Below are 21,479 nucleotides of genomic sequence, written 5' to 3'. Positions count from 1 at the left end.
ACCCAACAGTTTGTATTCCAAAAAACAACATGGGTCGTCTAATATACTAATAAAATTAATACAAACATTCATTTTCATGCATGTATTTATTTATTTATTCGTATTTGAATATAAGCAGATTCACTTTACGTAAAGCGTTTAAATCCTATAGTGTAAATGTAATGAATTTTCCAAATATAACAAAGACGGTAATAAAGACAAATGCATACTTAAAAGGGAAAGGAATATTTTTTAAATACTTAAAAATTTAAATTGTATTTAAAGGCTAAATATTAAACAAAATCCTTTGGATTTTGGTCACATTGACTTCCACCTACAAACCACTCTCTTATATTGTAAACTTTCGGCTCCATTTTCTTGGTATTTAGAGCTTTACATAAAGTACAGCCTGCCGTCTTTAGATAGTCGTCTGTTTCTCTATAGAGATCTATGTGTTCTAAATACTTGCTGTAACTCTCAATATCTGAGCCCAGTTTTAGCAGAAATAAGGCCAAATCTTTGGCCGTTCTAAAATTGGCCGCGTTTATGAAAGTGTTCTCCGGAAAATATTTCTCGTAGTCCACTTTTCCTCTCACAACTGGTACAACGTGGATGTCTTTGTTAAAAAGTTTGAAAAATTTCTCCGTGATGTAATCTTGACAGAGTGAGTTCTCGAACGACAGGTAGAATTTGTATGTGGAAGTCATTGACCTGATACAAGATGGTTCTTCATCGCAGGATTTTCCACACTCTCCCCTCACGTCAATATCGATGTATTTCTGTCAGATTTAAAGTATAGTTGGATTTAAATAATTAGTCATCAGAGAACTTACGATACGGAAAAGGCTAAGCAGGGTGTGTTTGTTTATGTTGTAGCTTTCTTGTATACAGTTTGTTGTAAATATTGCGTTTATATTGTAATTTATTCAAGGAATTTAAAAAACTCGTTCAAATTTTTTTTTAGAAAAAAAATAAGATCGTTGACTGTCTTTATTCGTAGCGTTAATTTTAATAATCACATATGTGCTACAAAATAAAAGATTTTACATCAAGCTAGGACTAACGATATTTCAATACATAACGAATGTGCCACAAGACATACCCTCATTTCCTTGATGTATTCGTATCTCTTTGACTCCACCAAACAATGGCCACAAAGCCACATCACTGATCTTGTTTTATTCCTCGCTATCTCCCCTGAAAGCAAATGTGCTCTAAAGTAAATATAAGCCAAGATTTAATTACGTTGTCCAATAGTTAGTTGCAACTAAGTAATCTTACTTATATGTGTGAAATATGTAAAAATTTCAATGAGCGAGCAATAGTGTATATTGCTTAGAAAAAGATGTTAGTTTTTAAACTTATTAGTGAAAGAGACTGGTGAGATCAAGGAAATTTAATTACATTTTACATGATTGGGAAGACTGGAAATTATATTTCTGAATTTTAAAATCATGGGACAACAGCCACTTGTATTTTTTTTTAAATTGCATTGTATTTCAGCTCTAGACGCGTAAGTGTCTATTCAGTTGTATCCAGTTACACATTTTTCTCAAGTTATTTATTCAGTGTTAAACCAGAGCCTTTGTAAAGCCAGAATTGTATATATTCTTAAAACTGGTTACGAGTAATTGTATTCGCACTACACAAATTTTAAAAATATAACTTGTAACTATACTTCACATTACGTAAATCTCAAAGTACGAAAACTTACTGTAGTTTGGTCGTTCATTTAACGGCTGCGGTTTGAAGGCAAGTCTGGAGTAAGGCGTGAAGATATCTGAGTCCACTCTATACGTCATGGACAGGTTGAAGGCCATTTCCCATTCTGACGATTTTTCTGGATTATCAAAAATAAAATGGATTTATTTCCAACAGTTGTATCCTCTAAATGGATCTGTATTTTCTTCAGTTTCATAGAAACGTCTAATTGTAATTGTTAACTAAACATAGATGTTCGTCTAAATTTAAACAATTAAAAATAGGAATTTAGGAAAATAATCAGTACAAATAAATATTTTAGTGATATGTAAAAGAAAATGTATTTGCTAGTTTAAAAAGTATAGTTAAATACAAAATGATTTGTACAAAATGTTTTTAGTAAGCATCTTTTGAATTAAATACACTCAAGGAGATAATGACCTTCCATAAATCCATAGAATAAAAATGGAGATTCCCAGCCCATCAGAACGTACAACTGATGCGGCCATCTTGATTTGAGGTTTTTAAATCTCTCGCTGCTGACCATGATGACGCCGTAGATGGCCACAACATCCGTCATGTTGGTGACCTCTGTCTCAACTATACAGTTGTTGTACTCACAATGGGAAAAGCTGAAAGTGCTTTTTGAAAAGCCAGACCACGTATTTATTCTAAAGTACGCAACTCTTGGTTTCCTTATTCCTGTCGATATATTAACTTGGTTGTTTCCCCTGATTGTTGGTACGCAATCAACATAAGGTGATTTTTTACAATGTACAATCAAACTAGTGTTAAAAGTCATTCTTGTTGCTATGATACTCCCATTATCGATTAATCCTCCCTTCATTCGTAAATTGACCATTGCATATTGAATATTGTTAGTGGAATTGGAACGACATAATGTCTCTAAATGAGAAGAGCGTAGTTTTATTTCTATATAGGCGTTATAGTTAAAATGTGTTATCAGTATCAGGAAGACACCAAACACAACAGTCCCGAGTACAGTTCTGGGTTTTATGTTCCTGAAATGCATTCTGGGATTTAAATTGTTTTATATCAAAATGTTGTCTACGCCACAGTAGATTGAACTGCTGTTTTACTTCTTCGTTTTGGTTCAATGAATGACTAAAGAGAAAAATAAAAACAGAATATAAATTTAAAATATAATTTCCATGATTTTTTAATGTTAAATTGTTAAGTTTATTTTAATTAATGCTAATCTTTAGAACGAAACGTCGTGGTCGAGTTGTAAAACACAGTAGGGTCACAAGTAGGGTGTGCGTTACCAACATTCACGGGGGGGGGGGGGGGGGGGGCACCAAATTGAAAAGTCGTAAAATGTAAATTAAAATCAATTTTTAACCCATTTAAAAAGAATAAAAGTATAAGGTGGAGAGAAGTGACACCAAACCGAAAATACTGGAGGGGTGTTACCTCCCCGCATGACACCCGCCCTGGAGACGACACTGGTAAAATGCTAAGTTGCAAGCCCGAAACTCATTACTTTAGTATCAGTTGTAAGCAACTGTCATCCTTGATTCATTCAAAGAAAGAGAGAGAGAGGGAACAAGCAGTTCATACTAGCTGTATCAATCATACGTTCAATAATTCCCTTTCAACATCATATTACGTTTCGCCGTTTCAAGTTATTCCATAAAAAAAACATATTTTCCATGCGTTAATAAAATAGTTGCTATCTTTTAAATAAATGCTATTCTACAAATCTTATATTTAATTATTGCATGAATATATTACTTTAATAAACCATTTATTTTGTTTGTACTTAAAACAACTATGAATTTACCTTTTTTATAAATTTTATTTAGTAAATTTTATTAATAATGGTTCTTTTTATGAAATGGAAATTTTATTTGGTAGCAAACTACAAATAATATTATCCCTCCACGCTTTTACTGTACGGTTTTAACACTATTTTGAACCAAATGAATATATATATATATATATATATATATATATATATATATATATATATATATATATATATATATATATATATATATATAATTACTTTTTAACCCAAGAAATACTTACCAGACGCACCCGACACCACAGACGACGTATCTAGCGATAGGCTATTAACAGCATGTAGCCTGCAGCATCTGCTTGTGTGTTGACTTTAAGCAGGGTTCTCCAAACTTTTCAGCCCGAGGGCCTCATCAACTATCAAATATAAGTTCGGGGGCTGGTTTCTTTCAGGTATCTCTTTCAGTGGCGGACCCCCCCCCCCCCCAAAGAATGTCACCCCCACCCCCACCCGAACGAAATATAATTTATATAGAAATATATACATATTTCTGCTCTGAACTTTCTCACAACTTAGCCATCTTACTGTTGTGTAATAGGGTAAATCTTGCGATTTTGTGTTTGTTTCTTTCGACATGATTGCCTCTATCTATGGTTGAGCCCATGTGACCTTATTAAAATCACCATCTTCACCACAGGATTCAGTACACTGTTAATGTCCATATATTTAACACACAAAGCTTGCTGGTGAATAATACAGTGGAGGAACATTGGTTGTAGAATGCTTTTTTCTCATCCGCTTTTCCAATCAAGCCTTTTTTATGCCACTCGTGTACTTTTCTCCATCAACAGTCAGATAACAGGTTAGTCCAGTCCAAGTTATAATCAGCGTTTTTTTAGTCATTGAATATATAGCCAGCTCTTGTGTTCTTGTCTTTAACCACACCTCTAATGAACACACGCAGCTGAGAGGTGGAACAGCTGTCCAGCGACTCATCCATTGCAATTGAAAAATGGCGAAACTTGCTTGTATTTTTCGCTATTCGAGTCACAATGTTTTCACCAATGTCTGCAACACGGCGGGCAATGGTATTTGTACACAAAGCTACATTTTCAAATTGTTTTGAATTTTCTGGGCAAAGTTCCTCAGCCATCTCCAATAAACATTTTTTTTCCATGGAAAAAAAAAGATCTCCGCGGGTCGGACGAGAGGACCTCGCGGGCCGCATCCGGCCCGCGGGCCGTAGTTTGGAGACCCCTGACTTAAAGCAAATGATCTCAGGTTTCAAAAAATATCTTCAAATATCGATAATCTTGTAGACTTTTTAATAGAGACAACAAAACCAAATATAAAATCATTACTGCAGAGCATTTGTTCATTCATTTATTTATTCATGTACTTAACACTTGGAATACTCACAACGCTTACAGAAACTATTTGAAGTAAATTCTACAACATCTAGATCCTCACATATATTCTTCACAATGGCTAGATACTAAGATTCTATTTAGAGATGGAATAACAAAATTTTACATCTAAATCCTACACCATCAAAAGCTTGGTCAAATTGGAGAGCGGATGACTCTTAACTGCTTATTTTCAATCGTTGATTGTTTTTAGCAAAACATTTATTTTCCTTTTTCTAGGTTGTTTAACTGCTAGGTATTCAATAACTGACTCTTCTAGAACCAGAAATGTACGTTCTTTTAATAAGCTCAGCAATGTTGTATTACATGTTCAACAAAATCTATGTGTACTCAGTAAGTAGGCCCTATATTAAGAGAATGTTTTAAAAAGTTCATATAGTATAGTAATGAAACAGGTGAAGCGTGTAAAAGAAAAATTATTTAAAAAAAAAACATATTAAATCATGTATAGTTAAAATTGAATGAAATTTCGACTCAAAAAAACAAAATTTGCAATATTTATTATTTAGTGTTGGGCCGGTACAGCCAGAGGCGTAGCGAGGGGGGGGGGGGGGCATATGTCCTCGGGCGCCGACCTTAGGGAGCGCCAAAATGTGTTGGAAAAATAAATTGAAAGGTTGAGGGGGGTGCAAATCGAAAGTTTGAGGGGGGGTGAAAATCGAAATCTCGATGGGGGGTGCAAATCGAAAGTTTGAGGGGGGGGTGCAAATCGAAATCTTGAGTAGGGGGGCAAATAGAAAGTTTGCCCCCGGGCGCCGGGAAGAGTCGCTACGCCTCTGGGTACAGCTCATGGTCGCTAAACTGAAAAGTCTCGAGTTCAAAACCCCATGCAGATGAGGCTCCATTGATGGAGACAGCGACCCGTCTAGGAGAGAAAACAACAAAATCAAAAAACTGCTGCCTTGTAGATTGTGGTTGATGGATATAGACTATGGAAAGCAAAGCCATAAAGAAACGAAGGCTGAGATCGGAGAGAAAAGGTACATATGGCGCAAAACCATGTTCACGTGTTGAAGGGAATCCCGTCCAAAATCACTATTATGGATGAATTAGGTTTAATGCTAATTCAGAATTTTCAAGTACCCAAATGTTATCTGAATAGTTAATTCGTTAATCTGGAGAAATTATAATCATTATAAAGGTTGAATAAGTGTTTTTACATACTAAAAAAACTCGCTACATCTCATTACAAATTATCGTTAATGTTTTAAAAATTATCGATAGCTTGTTATTGTATGTCCCTCTTAAATATACGAGTTCATATGTATTCATATTTGTATGTATACACTACATAAACTGTCTAACAGTCTAAATAGTATATTGTCATACTATAGTGCAGATAGTCACTAGGGCAGATGTTCCAAATAGCAGATATCATATACAACATATAGTCTATAGTTCAGATGATTCATTGTGCAGATAGTCTCTAGATGTTCCGTAGGGCGGTCGTCAGCACAGACAAATTGTTGGTACAACTAGAACCAGGAGATAGATGTCTCTCGTTCTATTCAGATAAAATTTAGTCTACGTAGATCAGATCTCAACACATGACAAACACAATAACAAAATATATTTGAAACAGTTTAATGAATATCAGACATTAACATCAGAGGCGTAGCGACCCTTCCCGGCGCCCGGGGACAAACTTTACGAATTGCACCCCCCCCCCCCCCACAAGATTTTGTTTTGCACCCCCCCCCCCCCCTCAAACTTTCAATTTGCACACCCCCTCAAGATTTCGATTTGCACCCCCCCCCCCTCGACCTTTCAATTTATTTTTCCAACCCATTTTGACATATCCCCCCGCCCCCCCCCCCTCGCTACGCTACTGATTAACATCCATTGAGTATGGTTCATGTAAATTATTGCTGCATACATCGACAGGAGTCAGTCAACCAAACGCAAAAAAAACAGAGCAGGTTACTGTAGATTGCTTCAAATACTTCAATCATCTTTTAGCACGGTGATAAATAGCAGCGTCTCTAAACCTGTTCCTAATACGATACCTGTCAAAAATTAATAATGCATATATATATATATATATATATATATATATATATATATATATATATATATATATATATATATATATATATAATCATATTATTTGTATTTAAATACAGCTTAGCTCCACCGGCATAGCCTAGACGACTAACCTAGGTTGTTAAATGAAAGTTAAAATTACCTACAGAGCTTAAACTGACCAAAAGAGCTTAGACTTGCATAGAGAGCTTAAACTGACCAACAGAGCTTAGATTAACCCACAGAGCTTAGAGTTAGGTTGATAAACAACCCAATATGTTGAGTTAGAGCTTAGCCCGGCTGTTACGTCCTGGTTAGTTTCAACTCAAGAACGACTCGTGTTTACGTTCAATACGTTTATTCGGTCTCACATATTCACATTACAGACCAGATCGACCTAACCGCTACCACCTAACCCCTGACAATCATTCACTCCAGCTTTTATACCGCATTCAACCTTGGGATAACAATACCTAAACACACCGGGGTTAACTACACACTAGGGTAAACTCAACTCACACACGCACTCTCCCCTAATTCTAGATTATTCTATCCTATTCTAATCTTAGAGTTACCAACAGAGCTTAGATTAACCCACAGAGCTTAGATTCACCAACAGAGCTTAGAGTTACCTGGAGAGCTTAGAGTTACCAACAGAGCTTAGATTAACCCACAGAGCTTAGAGTTACCAACAGAGCTTAGAGTTACCTGGAGAGCTTAGAGTTACCAACAGAGCTTAGATTAACCCACAGAGCTTAGAGTTACCAACAGAGCTTAGAGTTACCTGGAGAGCTTAGAGTTACCAACAGAGCTTAGATTAACCCACAGAGCTTAGATTCACCAACAGAGCTTAGATTAACCAACAGAGCTTAGAGTTACCTGGAGAGCTTAGAGTTACCAACAGAGCTTAGATTAACCCACAGAGCTTAGATTCACCAACAGAGCTTAGATTAACCAACAGAGCTTAGAGTTACCTGGGGAGCTTAGAGTTACCAACAGAGCTTAGATTAACCCACAGAGCTTAGATTCACCAACAGAGCTTAGATTAACCCACAGAGCTTAGAGTTACCAAAAGAGCTTAGATTAACCCACAGAGCTTAGAGTTACCTAGGTTGATAAACAGCCCAACGAGGTTAACGCAGAGCTCCCTGTCCTCCTTAGGGAACTGCCCGTCGTGCAGCAGGGTGTAGAAGATGTTGACGTAGGAAGCCCCGCCCAGTAGACCAACATAAATCATCAGCGCTGGCAAGGCAGCCGTCGGTAGAAACTTGTACTGAAAGGTCAACATAAAGGTCTTTTGTGTGTTGTGTGAAGGTCTTTGTGTGTTGTGTGAAGGTCGTTGTGTGTTGGGTGAAGGTCTTTGTGTGTTGTGTGAAGGTCTTTGTGTGATGTGTGAAGGTTTTTGTGTGTTGTGTGAAGGTTTTTGTGTTGGGTAAAGGTTTTTGTGTGCTGTGTGAAGGTCTTTGTGTTGTGCGAAGGTCTTTGTTGTGTTAGGTGAAGGTCTTTGTGTGTTGTGTGAAGGTCTTTGTGTTGTGCGAAGGTCTTTGTTGTGTTAGGTGAAGGTCTTTGTGTGTTGTGTGAAGGTCGTTGTGTGTTGGGTGAAGGTCTTTGTGTGTTGGGTGAAGGTCTTTGTGTGTTGTGTGAAGGTCTTTGTGTGTTGGGTGAAGGTCTTTGTGTGTTGGGTGAAGATATTTGTGTGTTGGGTGAAGGTCTTTGTGTGTTGGGTGAAGGTCTTTGTGTGTTGTGTGAAGGTCTTTGTGTGTTGGGTGAAGATATTTGTGTGTTGGGTGAAGCTCTTTGTGTGTTGGGTGAAGGTCTTTGTGTGTTGTGTGAAGGTCTTTGTGTGTTGGGTGAAGATATTTGTGTGTTGGGTGAAGGTCTTTGTGTGTTGGGTGAAGGTCTTTGTGTGTTGTGTGAAGGTCTTTGTGTGTTGTGTGAAGGTCTTTGTGTGTTGTGTGAAGGTCTTTGTGTTGTGCGAAGGTCTTTGTTGTGTTAGGTGAAGGTCTTTGTGTGTTGTGTGAAGGTCATTGTGTGTTGTGTGAAGGTCTTTGTGTGTTGTGTGAAGGTCTTTGTTGTGTGGTCTTTGTGTGTTGTGTGAAGGTCTTTGTGTGTTGTGTGAAGGTCTTTGTGTGTTGTGTGAAGGTCTTTGTGTTGTGTGAAGGTCTTTGTGTGTTGTGTGAAGGTCTTTTTGTGTTAGGTGCAGGTCTTTGTGTTGTGTGAAGGTCTTTGTGTGTTGTGTGAAGGTCTTTGTGTTGTGTGAAGGTCTGTGTGTGTTTGTGTGAAGGTCTTTGTTGTGTGGTCTTTGTGTGTTGTGTGAAGGTCTTTGTGTGTTGTGTGAAGGTCTTTGTGTGCTGTGTGAAGGTCTTTGTGTGTTGTGTGAAGGTCTTTGTGTGTTGGGTGAAGGTATTTGTGTGTTGGGTGAAGGTCTTTGTGTGTTGTGTGAAGGTCTTTTTGTGTTAGGTGCAGGTCTTTGTGTTGTGTGAAGGTCTTTGTGTGTTGGGTGAAGGTCTTTGTGTGTTGGGTAAAGGTCTTTGTGTATTGTGTGAAGGTCTTTGTGTGTTGTGTGAAGGTATTTGTGTGTTGGGTGAAGGTCTTTGTGTGTTGTGTGAAGGTCTTTGTGTGCTGTGTGAAGGTCTTTGTGTGTTGTGAGAAGGTCTTTGTGTGTTGTGAGAAGGTCTTTGTGTGTTGCGTGAAGGTCTTTGTGTGTTGTTTGATCTAGCTTATGTGCACCTACGATGTGAAGAGAAAGTTATGTAAAAAAAATATCTAAGATTATGGTAACATATTTTACTTTATAAATTTTCGTGTTATTGGTTTAATCCCCTGTAATATTTACATAATAGGATTAGATCTAAGTCTTGAAAATATGTAAATAAGGATTAGCTTCACACAATGAGTGAAATTTAGAGTTAGGGGTTACGGGATACGATACGAGGCTGTTAGACTACATAAAGGGCATCTATTTTTAACTAGTTAATAACCGTGTTTATTTATTAATTCATTGATTTTCATTTTAGGACATTTTAGGTATTTTACATTCACATTTTGAATAACTTCATTTTAAAAAGGGATGAAACCTCAGAAATAAAGGTCATCGAGGCAGATGAATTAGTCCATTTCTGTTTATTTGACATCAATGCATGAAACAATTGTGTTTTTACTACTTTGCCAAGCTCACAGTGCTTTCCTCGAATCGTTACAATAATTTTGAGCTCGCTCAAATAATCAGCGCCATCCTAATGCAATAACGTAACGGGGTGGGAGGAGGGCGGTCCGCACAAAGTGACACCATTTAGATCAGTGGTTCCCAACCTTTTTCGAGTGGCGACCCCCTATAATAAAAATTAAGTGACCCGCGACCCCCATAGAATTAAAAAGCCGAAATTTAGTATGGAAATTAATAAGCACTAAAATAACATTTTCTAGTAGACTTTCAATATGAACTACTCTTGATAACTGTTTTAATACCATGAGTAAAATTGCATACTATTCACTAAACATTCGTGGTTAATTTTTTTTAAAGCATTTTTTTTTGTTAACGCCAACCTATGTCATTATCATTATCTTATTAAGATAATGATAATGACATAGGTTGGCGTTAAAAATAAAATTAAGACTTAATTTTATTTTTAATCGAAAAATAGTGTTGAAAATCTATTCTCGAAAAGTCAATCAATTTTACGTTTGGGTATGAATGGTGAATAGCCTACTACACCAAAATTGAGTGTGCAGTTTTTTATCTTACGCGGAATCATTCTACAAATCAAAGAATTCATCTTGTAATTCATCGTGAATGCTGGCAACATCGAGGAAAGAAGAGAATGGATAATGCGTCAATGCAGATTCTTCTGACGTTTGCAACTAGCTTCATACCGACGAAAGAACTCCATATCATAAACTCGTGACTGAGAAAAACTTTGTACAGTACGCTTTGCTTCTTCTCTATTCCCTTTCCAGTGATTTTAGTAAAGCCGAATTTTAAAAATTCTTGTAAATATTTATGTTTTGTTTCAAATTACTAAGGTTTATTATACCAGTTGGCGACCCCCCAGAAAGCCCTTCGCGACCCCCAGGGGGGTCGCGACCCCCAGGTTGGGAACCCGTGATTTAGATGGTTACACCAATTAGAATAATCGCAAAAATGTACTACTAAAACATAAGTTAAAAAAATAATATATTCATTACAAGTAATAAGTTGTTGGAGGGAATATAACACCAAAATGAAAACGCAAAGAATTGATAAAGGGAATGACACACTACCTAGCGGCGTCAATTAATAATTTTTATCCAACTTACGTGGACATCCATAATCCATAGGATCATGTTAACGAACTGTAAGGCGGTGATTATTTCTACTCTCCTTATCCGATAAAGCTGGACGCTGGATCTAGACACAAAAACTCCTGCCTGATTAAAATATAACATTTATTAAGTGAAGCGAAATTCTAAACACGCTATCAGACATGATGGTCATATAAAAAAAGTATAGTTTATTTAGAAGGCGAGTGTACCACAAATATGAATCTGTGCCAAGAAAACTAACAATTTTTTTTATTAAAGTAGAAGATAACAGCTTTTTCTCGCTAAGAGTTTTTGTTATAACAATATTGAAGTAGTAGTTGGTTGTATATACAATAAAACTTAATGTAGTTTTTGTTGGGCTTTTTTTTTATTTAAATAAAGTAACATCCATAGAAACTGAAAATTTACGTAGCGAAAGTAAGAAAGACACTTTATACATTTATCAAAAAGTTGGGTTTTTTTTTCATTGAGCTGATCAAGATTTAGGAGTTTACATAACAATGGTTAAGCTGTGTGATATATTCTTAAGTATATTCACTAGTGTTGTGATGTTATAATGCGAGCGCTTGGACAGGGTCGATGCTGAACGTGGACGAACGAGGTAGGACGATCGAATATAGACGAGACAAGGCGGCCTTCTTCATTTCTATAATTTTATTACATCAACTTTACACGACGACTAAATCAACGGCAGACACAGGACGAAGACTTCCTAACACAACGACAACAAGACTAAGACTGGCTTCCAGTGGCGTAGGCAGGGGGGGGGTTATGGGAGGTCATAACCCCCCCCCCCATAGACCCCTCGGTATATATAAAAAGTATGAGGGGGGGTGCAAATCGAAAGTATGAGGGGGGGTGCAAATCGAAAGTTTGAAGGGGGGGTGCAAATCGAAAGTTTGAGAGGGGTGCAAATCGAAAGTTTGAGGGGGGTGCAAATCGAAAGTTTGTCCCCGGGTAAAAATTGGAACCCCCCCCCCCCCCCTTGAGACGATCCTGGCTACGCCACTGCTGTCTTCTACTTTCTTCCCAACAACCAAAACATACTCTCCTACGTCACATCCTTATTTCCTTTATCACGCATTTAGAATTTTTTATTAACCCCGTTCAACCACACACATAATCTTGAACTCATTCAATACACTAAAGTCCATTCACAACAACTAGTCAGGCTCATATAACTATTATTATAGTAACATCATCATAATACCATTATTATTCTATAGAGCTCCACTAAACTAAAATAAAAGTACTGTATATAGCACCACCAACCTGATAAAATAGTACTGTTAAAGCACTACCATATAATAGTACTGTTAAAATACCAGCCAACCTGATATAACAGGATTGTATAGAGCACCACCAAGCTGATATAATTGAACTGTATAGAACACCACCAACCAAATATAACAGTACTGTGTAGAGCACCACCAGCATGATATAACACGAGTGTATATAGCACCACCAACCTGATAAAATAGTACTGCTAAAATACCAACCAACCTGAACAGTACTATATACTGTACCAACCAACCTGATATAACAGAAGTTCTACAGCACCACCAACCTGATAGCACAATTGTAGAGCGGCATACAACTCAGGGCACCCGATGTGGTACTCTTTACTTGGACGGACCTTGGCGGCACAGGCTTGTGGGACGTACTCGAACACGTACACCGCGCAGAGCTGGGGGGGGGAGAAATTAGAGTCGACACCGCATCATATAAAAATTCAGAAAATCTAGGGGTGTGGCAAGGTTTTTTTTTAAAGCTGGGGAAGAAATGCGCATGAACACCGCATCAACTTATAAACATTCAGAAAACCTAAGGGTGTGGTAAGGTTTTTTTTTAAGCTGGGGAAAAAATTTGCTTGAACACTGCATCATCTAAAACTCTAAGAAAAACCAGGTGTGCTGAATGATTGAAATCTGTTGGGTTTGATAGTTAAGTCAACATCTTTACCATCTTAAACCTAGGGAAAACTAGGGGTACTGTAAGACTGAAATTAGATGCTGAAGAGTTGTTATTTGCATCAAAAGGTTTAATATTCAATATTTGAAAAAAAAAACCATTGGGTACCGTTGATATAGGGGCTCTTCAATAACGAGAAAAGTTGGGAATAATGTGACAATTTCATTAATTGTCTATCTAGTCTTTTTTTTGGGAGAATGTACTAATAGGACAAACTAAGTCAAAGTTATATGGGAACGTAAAATATTAGACAATATAGGTTTGTGATCGTTAGCATGTTCAGCAGAGGCAAAATGCAGTCAATTGGTAACCTAAACAAAAACAATAAATTCCACCTATTATTTAGGCTATTGTCTTCAGCTTGTCATAAAATTTGTATATTGAATGTAAACCACGGGTACATAGGTAGTTGACTTACATTGATGCCCAACCAAAGAACCATTTTTAAACAGCGCAACAGTCTACGACATCCACTTTCTGATCTAATCAAAGGCTGATTCTCAGACACGTCATCTGTAAAGACATACGTGCAGAGGAAAAAAATTTATTCCATCTTTTTTAAATGTAAAAACGTATATTCTTACAACACTGCTAAAATTTATCAGATCGAAAATAACGTCTCCAATCGATGTTTGCGATAATATAATATTCTGACAAAAACAGCATCGAAAATCTAAATACGTGAAGGCCTAATTAGGTATCACTTTGTCTATCTTCTACTTAATCCTTTGAGGTCACTGAGGAGCAAAGGGCTCCTACTTCACTTCCCTAACAAACTCGACTCTATGCCTCTCAGTTGGGTCCTGTGTCTTAACTATTATTTTACAGTGTATCCCACAATGGCGGCCAAACACAATTGTTAAGATATTCGATTATTATTCGCTGGTAAATATGAAATACTGTGTGTGCAGTTGTCCACAATTTTACCCATAATTTGTTCCATCAAGAACGCTTTGGCTTCAATTCAAGGCCTAACTAATGCTCTCTGTTCCCTGAGAGATTTCATATCACAGAAATAAAACTACAATTTGCATAATTACAGTTGATCGTAAAGGTTATACATTTTGAATTGCATGGCGGTGAGAACGAGAAAATAAGCGCATCATTCTTTGCATAATATAAAGATGAGATTGTTCTTTATTTACATTAGAAAGGAAAAGAAATTGCCCACTGTTGTCGTAGCTAAAGCTATAACAAGGTTGTGGCTTAATTGTGCTTGAACAGCAATTATTGTTGTCTCAGTATAAAATTGTGTATGTCCAGCACACAAATATATCCCTTCACATGCCGAGGTCACAAAAACATGTGAACTCTATTTCACTTGCCCCATGGACTTACATGTTGGAAAAGTGAATTTTACTTTAAACAAATCTAAATTTGACTATAGATTTAGATTACCCTGAAGCTGAGCGTCACACATTTAAATTATTTACAGCAAGAAAATCCTACCCTCGTCACCCTGGATTGGTGCTATTTCTTTCCCGGTGTCCGTGGTTGTGTTGATGTCGCTGTCCGTGGTTGTGTTGATGCACTGGCTGTCACTGTCTGTGTGTTTGTTCTCGACAGTTTCTGCCGGACGTTTGACCACCACGAAGTAGGCCAGCCAGTAGATCAACACCACAGGTGTGGTAAGGAGGAAGGCGTACCTGTAAGGTCGGTCGTAAACATTTTTAGAAATAAAACGAGAGTTTACAGTAAACACGACAAAATTTCTTAGATATAAAGCGTACGTGTAAGATCGGTCGTAAACATTTATAGAAACAAAACAAAAGTTTACTGTGAACACTGTAAAATATGCACAAATCTAATCCTAAACCAACTTCTAAACTAAACAAATTCGAGTTATTTTACTTTTTTTACGGTTATGTGAAATGTCAGCCTTACTTTGTTAGGGTTATGTCAAATGTCAGCCTTACTTTGTTAGGGTTATGTGAAATGTCAGCCTTACTTTGTTAGGGTTATGTGAAATGTCAGCCTTACTTTGTTAGTGTTATATGAAATGTCAGCCTTACTTTGTTAGGGTTATGTGAAATGTCAGCCTTACTTTGCTAGGGTTATGTGAAATGTCAGCCTTACTTTGCTAGGGTTATGTCAAATGTCAGCCTTACTTTGCTAGGGTTATGTGAAATGTCAGCCTTACTTTGCTAGGGTTATGTCAAATGTCAGCCTTACTTTGCTAGGGTTATGTCAAATGTCAGCCTTACTTTGCTAGGGTTATGTGAAATGTCAGCCTTACTTTGCTAGGGTTATGTCAAATGTCAGCCTTACTTTGCTAGGGTTATGTGAAATGTCAGCCTTACTTTGTTAGGGTTATGTGAAATGTCAGCCTTACTTTGTTAGGGTTATATGATATGTCAGCCTTACTTTGTTAGGGTTATGTGAAATGTCAGCCTTACTTTGCTAGGGTTATGTGAAATGTCAGCCTTACTTTGCTAGGGTTATGTGAAATGTCAGCCTTACTTTGTTAGGGTTATGTGAAATGTCAGCCTTACTTTGTTAGGGTTATATGATATGTCAGCCTTACTTTGTTAGGGTTATGTGAAATGTCAGCCTTACTTTGCTAGGGTTATGTCAAATGTCAGCCTTACTTTGCTAGGGTTATGTGAAATGTCAGCCTTACTTTGTTAGGGTTATGTGAAATGTCAGCCTTACTTTGCTAGGGTTATGTCAAATGTCAGCCTTACTTTGCTAGGGTTATGTGAAATGTCAGCCTTACTTTGTTAGGGTTATGTGAAATGTCAGCCTTACTTTGTTAGGGTTATATGATATGTCAGCCTTACTTTGTTAGGGTTATGTCAAATGTCAGCCTTACTTTGCTAGGGTTATGTCAAATGTCAGCCTTACTTTGTTAGGGTTATGTCAAATGTCACCCTCACTTTGTTAGGGTTATATGATATGTCATCCTTACTTTGTTAGAGTCTGTAGCTTGTCCTGTTTATCGCCTCCATTGCCCACCACACAACCTAGAGTTGTATAAATTATAAATAGTGTTGATTAGATAAGCGTATGAATTTATACCCCTAGTCACATAGTGTCAAAAAATATAGAAACATATATATATATATATATATATATATATATATATATATATATATATATATATATATATATATATATATATATATATATACATTTTAAAAGACTTGGAATGATTAAGTTGTGCAATTATTGAATTACAAGGACTAACCAAAGATGATATATAGTGCTGCGCCCAAAACTCCAGCCATTCCTGTTCCGCTTGACCAGGCGTTGACCAGCGAACTTGGAAACCGTGACAATAGACCCAGCGTGACACTTGATTTGATAGAGTATAGCATTATCATTACAACATTTTAAACTCGTGTTATACACTTTTGTTGATGTTTGATTGTCTTTGCTAATTTCGATATAAACTACTCTTTGGTGTGATTTCAGCGTGGTGCAAGTGATTTATGTCGTTAACAGATTACCTTAATTCATGTATAAATTTTTCTTACTTTTCTCCAAAAGCCGAACTGGAGCCAACAACAGCCTGTATATCGAAAAATAAATCTCGTCATTATCTGATAATTTTTTTAAAATATAAAATATAAGTTTACTAATATTGATGGCCTTTTTCTTAATTGTACAAAGCATAGAAACCTCTAATTAAACCTTTACCGTGAATAACATCATTTAACCTAACCCGAGAACTAACACTACTAAACCCAAAAAATTAGTCATTTCTATTCTAGGGTTTGCAGTAAAATATTCAGTTTCTTGTAGTGATCTTGTGTGAAAAGGTCAGTTTAAGTTCAATGCTCTGTTTGTCAATTCAGCATTCATCATCTATTATCATTTCTGTATTTAAAAGCTAGATATTTTTATCTAATTAATTAAAAAAAAATTCTAAAAGCGTTCCTTTCCAGAAGATGAAAATCGCTTTTTTTAAATTAATGTTCAAATAACTTACTATGCAGGCGATTGCGAATCCAAAGTTAAAAGCATAGGCAATGCCAAAAAGTCCTGAGGTTAAAAAATTAAAACATCATTCAAAGTTACAAAGCAGTTATTAGTGTGTATTGTTTTAGCAATGTCTTACATTATAAGTTTAACGTATGTTCATTTAGAGTTGCTCCACATTTATAGAATGCAGAATTTTTAAAAGTATGTAAGAATGTAAAAATAAAATGAATGACACCCTGTCCCTTCAGAAAAGTAGTCTTCATTTTAAGATTGGAATAAAAATATAAAATGTAAAATTGGTTTTAGTTGGTGGGTTTTAAGCCTATATGCTACAATACACAATTTTAAAGGATTAAAGCTATGATTCTCTTGCCCACAAGCATAATGAGTCCATTGGCGATGAAACGTATGGTGTAGGAGACTTTCAACAGTAGAAATGTGTTCAGTGCTGTGGAAAGATGAGGAGAACTGAGAAACTGGCATCGCCAAGTTCATATTTGAATAATTACTCAATACGTTTGCAGTTATTTACATTTGTAAAATAATTTACTATTGTTAAGCTATTTACATTTCTTAAACTATTCTCATATGTAAAAATATTTCCATGTTTTAAGTTATTCACATTTGTAAAAAAGAAGTATTCACATTTATTAATTTATTCACATCTGTTTAGCAATTCTTATTTATTTACTTATTAAAATGTGTTTAGTAATTTACATGTTTTAATTATTCTCATTATTTAGACATACCCAATAAGCTATTCACATTTATTTTTTATTTACCTTTGTTAAATTCACATTTGTTTAATTAACTTAACACGTTACTAAATTATTCACATTTCTTTAATTATTAACATTTTTTAGTTATTGAAGTTTAAATATTGACGACTGATTTAACTTTTCATATGCTTGGTTTTTCTTATTTACTTTAAATAATGTTATATTTTCCATGATCCGTTTTATTCTTGTATTGTTTGCGCTTTAACACCTGGTCTTTAATAAAATTCTAAGTTCTTACAGCGGAGCGTATTCGGTCATTAAACCAAGTATTTATTCCCTGGATAGAAAAACTTTTTGTGATCAGGACCTCGCCAACTGTTTATTTTTTAATTCATTTACAATACAACAATTTTTACTGCCAGGTAGAATCAAATGAAATAAAAATTAAATTGCCCACGCGTCTCGGACAAAATTTTTTTTTAATTAAATTGAGATAGAAATATATACATTTATCATTGTCCCCTTACTTCCCCCCCCCCCCCCAAAATAGTAACAAACTATCTAAAACCTAGGCTGTCAACAAAACGACTCCTCACATTTTACAAGCATTGAGAGGGAAACATTTGCACCGAACACAACACCAACAAGGTTCTTCTCGTTAAACCTGAAAGCAGAGTAGGTTCGTGGGTTGTAGTGGATTATTTTCTAGTGAGACTTGTTTTGTAGTGGACTATTTTCTAGTGAGACTTGTTTTGTAGTGGACTATTTTCTAGTGAGACTTGTTTTGTTGTGGATTATTTTCTAGTGAGACTTGTTTTTTATGGACTATTTTCTAGGGAGAGTTGTTTTTTATGGACTATTTTCTAGGGAGAGTTGTTTTTTTGTGTGGATTATTTTCTAGTGAGACTTGTTTTGTTGTGGATTATTTTCTATTGAGACTTGTTTTGTTGTGGATTATTTTCTAGTTTATTGATAAGATCTGTTTATTGCTTGTTTTACGGTGCAGGCTTGTTTTTTTTCACGCCCAGTGTAGTAGTTTGAGCATTTAATATAATTAACATCACGTTCGTATCACAGTTAATGGCACATTTGGTGGTACATTTAAAGTCACATTAATACAACAGCTACTGAACAAATAACAAACTTAATAAGATGTCTAAAAGAAACTACCAACAGAAAAAATAAAATCTAAAAATTAAAAAATGTAACTCCTTACTCCTCCCCCCCCCCCCCACCCCTTTCATAAAAACACATACACTTTTTACCCCTCCACTTATCTACCTCCCAGACTTATAAGACAATGAAAAGATTTACCTGTCAGTGATCGTACTAGCAGCCGAGTTAACAATAACATAAGGGAGGTTATTGATGGCTCCCATTAAAAATAGGCCAATCTAAGAGGAAACAAAAACAACAGAGATTATAGAAAAGCTTTTTTCAATAAGACACAGCAAAACTGTGAGGCAAAACAAAACGAGAAGTAAAGAAACATAAAGAATCAGACTACAGAAAATAAACATTTCTACCAAACGTTTTCTTTAAATTACTTAGATTACAAAAATACATCAATAAGGTTGGCCTATAGGCTACAATGAAAATTGAAAATTGAAAATATTAAGTGTCTTAGTTATTTTTGCTGCCTAAATTTCACTGAATAATTAGTTTTATTTCTAAAACGGAAAACCAATTAATAATAATTAATAAAAACACTTTTTATTATTTTAAAAAATAGCAACATTAGAGAAGCTGTTATACAAAAAGATTTTTAAAATGGTATCAACCAAGGGTCGCTACTTATGAAACTAAAGTGTTGTAAAATAATTTTCTGATAGCTTCCCTTACATACTATATGAAACAAATCGAACTTATTGAACGCTTTATTGAATCTAGTCTCGTCCTTGACATTAAAACCAAATGACGCCGCTCCAATTAAATTAAATTAAATAGAAATTCACTAAATTAGCTAATCTTGACAACAAGTGGCATTAATTTTACTCCGATCTCATGCATTCTAAATCTAACAGCAAGCTAGATCTAGACCATAGTGCAGTTGTAAATAATTGTGTTGTTAATTTTGTAGTAATATTGCCAGGATTTCAGTATGAAACCAATTTTCACACTCGTAGGGGGGAAGGGGGACGGTAGTTTTGTAACGGTGTGTGATGAGGGGGAGGGGGGGGGTTCAGATCGTGCGACGTAACACTTTTGCAGTATAAAAAAGCAATGTTAGAAAACGAATTTTATTTTAGACGTTATTTCGCGTTTTAGAAAACTGTTTTAATAGGAATTGATTAAAATACTCTATTTTGACAGAGTTCAGACAAGATTTTGGAAAAATATCGATGTTTTAAGAAAAATTCAACTGCAATTTTAATGGGGGTTGTAGACTGAGGTGTGATGACCCCTATGTTAAACACATGTGTATGTTAAACACTGACCTGTGTTAACACGGACATGTGTTAACACGGACATAAATTAAACAGATGAAGACACAACGTACACAAACATCCTTACAACCTACCCAGTTTCTGAGAGCCATTTCCCCCCGAGTTTTCCTTCCTGTTTTACAATACTCCCGTCATATTAGTCTCCCACATAAGGAAATAAAACACTTCCAAAAATCGTTTTGTAACGATTGGATGGGCGGTCTGTGTCTACGAGTTTCAGTGTGTAGTCAGCCTCGCTACACGCTATTGAACTGACTGAAGGTTAATCAGTATCTGATAATTTTATTATAAAAGGTAATAGTCCTATCAGTGGGCTTTGTGTTTTCGTTTTTTGTCTAGGGGAAACTCGTAGATTATTAATGTGAATATTGTAATCATAAAGTAATAAAGTTCTTTTTACTGTTGAGAATTAATGCAGTCTGAGCGTGATTTCTCTCCCGTTTAGTATGAGGTGTCGTCCATAAATTTTAGTCAACTTTTATACCCCCTACCCTTCCTCTATGTATACACATATATAAAATAAAAACACCTGATCATTCCCTTGCAAGACTTTTATTTGTTTTAGATCTAGACAGTAAAATCACAGGAGGGGTTCGGTCCGCATCGGTTGACACCCTTTTAAGGGGGAGGGGGGCGACAACAAATTTAAAAAAAAAACCTGTCGCAACCGCAATAAGAGATGCATCAAAAAGAAGCCTAAAAGAAACTCTAGGCATATATCTTTTTCCAAATACAAATGTAGAAACGCACGCCCTTGGAGTTTTTAAACTTTTTTCTTCTAAGATATCTATAGGTCTATATTTAAGACTACATCCCGACGTTTATCTATTTTAGACCGTAGGGCTGTTAACGTTTTACAATCTAATCTGTGGATACGGGTTAAAGATAACAGGTCTACATTACTAGATCTATGTTGTGAAATAATATGTGAGATACGGCTTACAATAGAAGGTGAGGTAATCAAAGTATCACCAATGTAACATTTCCAGAGTGCTTACCCTTGTGACAGAAATCGGAAGAAAAACATTGTTGTTCAAAAGAACGGCAGAATAGTCACTGAATAGTGGATTATAAAATAATTTATTTGTAAACAATAACCTACGTAGATCTATAACATATTCTTGATCTACTTAACGTTAAAATACTTTAAAAACAATATTTCATGAGATAGAATGATGATCTAGTTCTAGATCTAGAAAAAAACGACTTTTTTTTTATTTTA

The 21,479-nt window shown here is 35.8% G+C and overlaps 2 protein-coding genes across 2 annotated transcripts; both read right to left on the bottom strand.

Moving 5' to 3' along the window:
- Positions 1-248: 248 nt before the first annotated feature.
- Positions 249-3,758, bottom strand: LOC131945940 (alpha-(1,3)-fucosyltransferase C). Its single transcript, XM_059306569.1, has 5 exons — positions 3,733-3,758; positions 2,122-2,805; positions 1,694-1,819; positions 1,082-1,176; positions 249-758 (listed from the first exon to the last, which is right to left on the bottom strand). The coding sequence occupies exons 2-5, from the start codon at positions 2,711-2,713 to the stop codon at positions 273-275; spliced, it is 1,299 nt and encodes a 432-aa protein (XP_059162552.1). The 5' UTR covers positions 2,714-2,805; positions 3,733-3,758; the 3' UTR covers positions 249-272.
- Positions 3,759-6,800: 3,042 nt separating this feature from the next.
- On the bottom strand, positions 6,801-20,508 carry LOC131945939 (battenin-like). The gene is made up of 14 exons (XM_059306568.1): positions 20,332-20,508; positions 19,125-19,204; positions 18,407-18,474; positions 17,465-17,539; positions 17,099-17,151; positions 16,644-16,678; positions 16,355-16,461; positions 16,076-16,130; positions 14,617-14,813; positions 13,586-13,680; positions 12,764-12,883; positions 11,191-11,301; positions 8,002-8,167; positions 6,801-6,878 (listed from the first exon to the last, which is right to left on the bottom strand). The coding sequence occupies exons 1-14, from the start codon at positions 20,347-20,349 to the stop codon at positions 6,817-6,819; spliced, it is 1,242 nt and encodes a 413-aa protein (XP_059162551.1). The 5' UTR covers positions 20,350-20,508; the 3' UTR covers positions 6,801-6,816.
- Positions 20,509-21,479: the final 971 nt, after the last annotated feature.

The sequence above is a fragment of the Physella acuta genome, unplaced genomic scaffold (genome assembly GCF_028476545.2).
Source record: "Physella acuta isolate Inbredline_101_S28 unplaced genomic scaffold, ASM2847654v3 ptg000541l, whole genome shotgun sequence".
NCBI lineage: Eukaryota > Metazoa > Mollusca > Gastropoda > Physidae > Physella > Physella acuta.
The sequence above is the reverse complement of the archived record's forward strand: the minus strand, read 5'-3'. Positions and strand labels throughout refer to the sequence as shown.

Coding starts and splice junctions, on each gene's coding strand:
- LOC131945940 (XM_059306569.1), bottom strand. CDS start 2,713: ATGCATTTCAGGAACATAAAACCCAGAACTGTACTCGGGACTGTTGTG. Junction 1,177..1,693: donor AAATGAACGACCAAACTACA/GTAAGTTTTCGT, acceptor ATTTGCTTTCAG/GGGAGATAGCGAGGAATAAA. Junction 759..1,081: donor AATACATCAAGGAAATGAGG/GTATGTCTTGTG, acceptor TAAATCTGACAG/AAATACATCGATATTGACGT.
- LOC131945939 (XM_059306568.1), bottom strand. Junction 16,462..16,643: donor AGTTCGGCTTTTGGAGAAAA/GTAAGAAAAATT, acceptor TATCAAATCAAG/TGTCACGCTGGGTCTATTGT. Junction 6,879..8,001: donor TGGGCTGTTTATCAACCTAG/GTAACTCTAAGC, acceptor AATTTTTGACAG/GTATCGTATTAGGAACAGGT.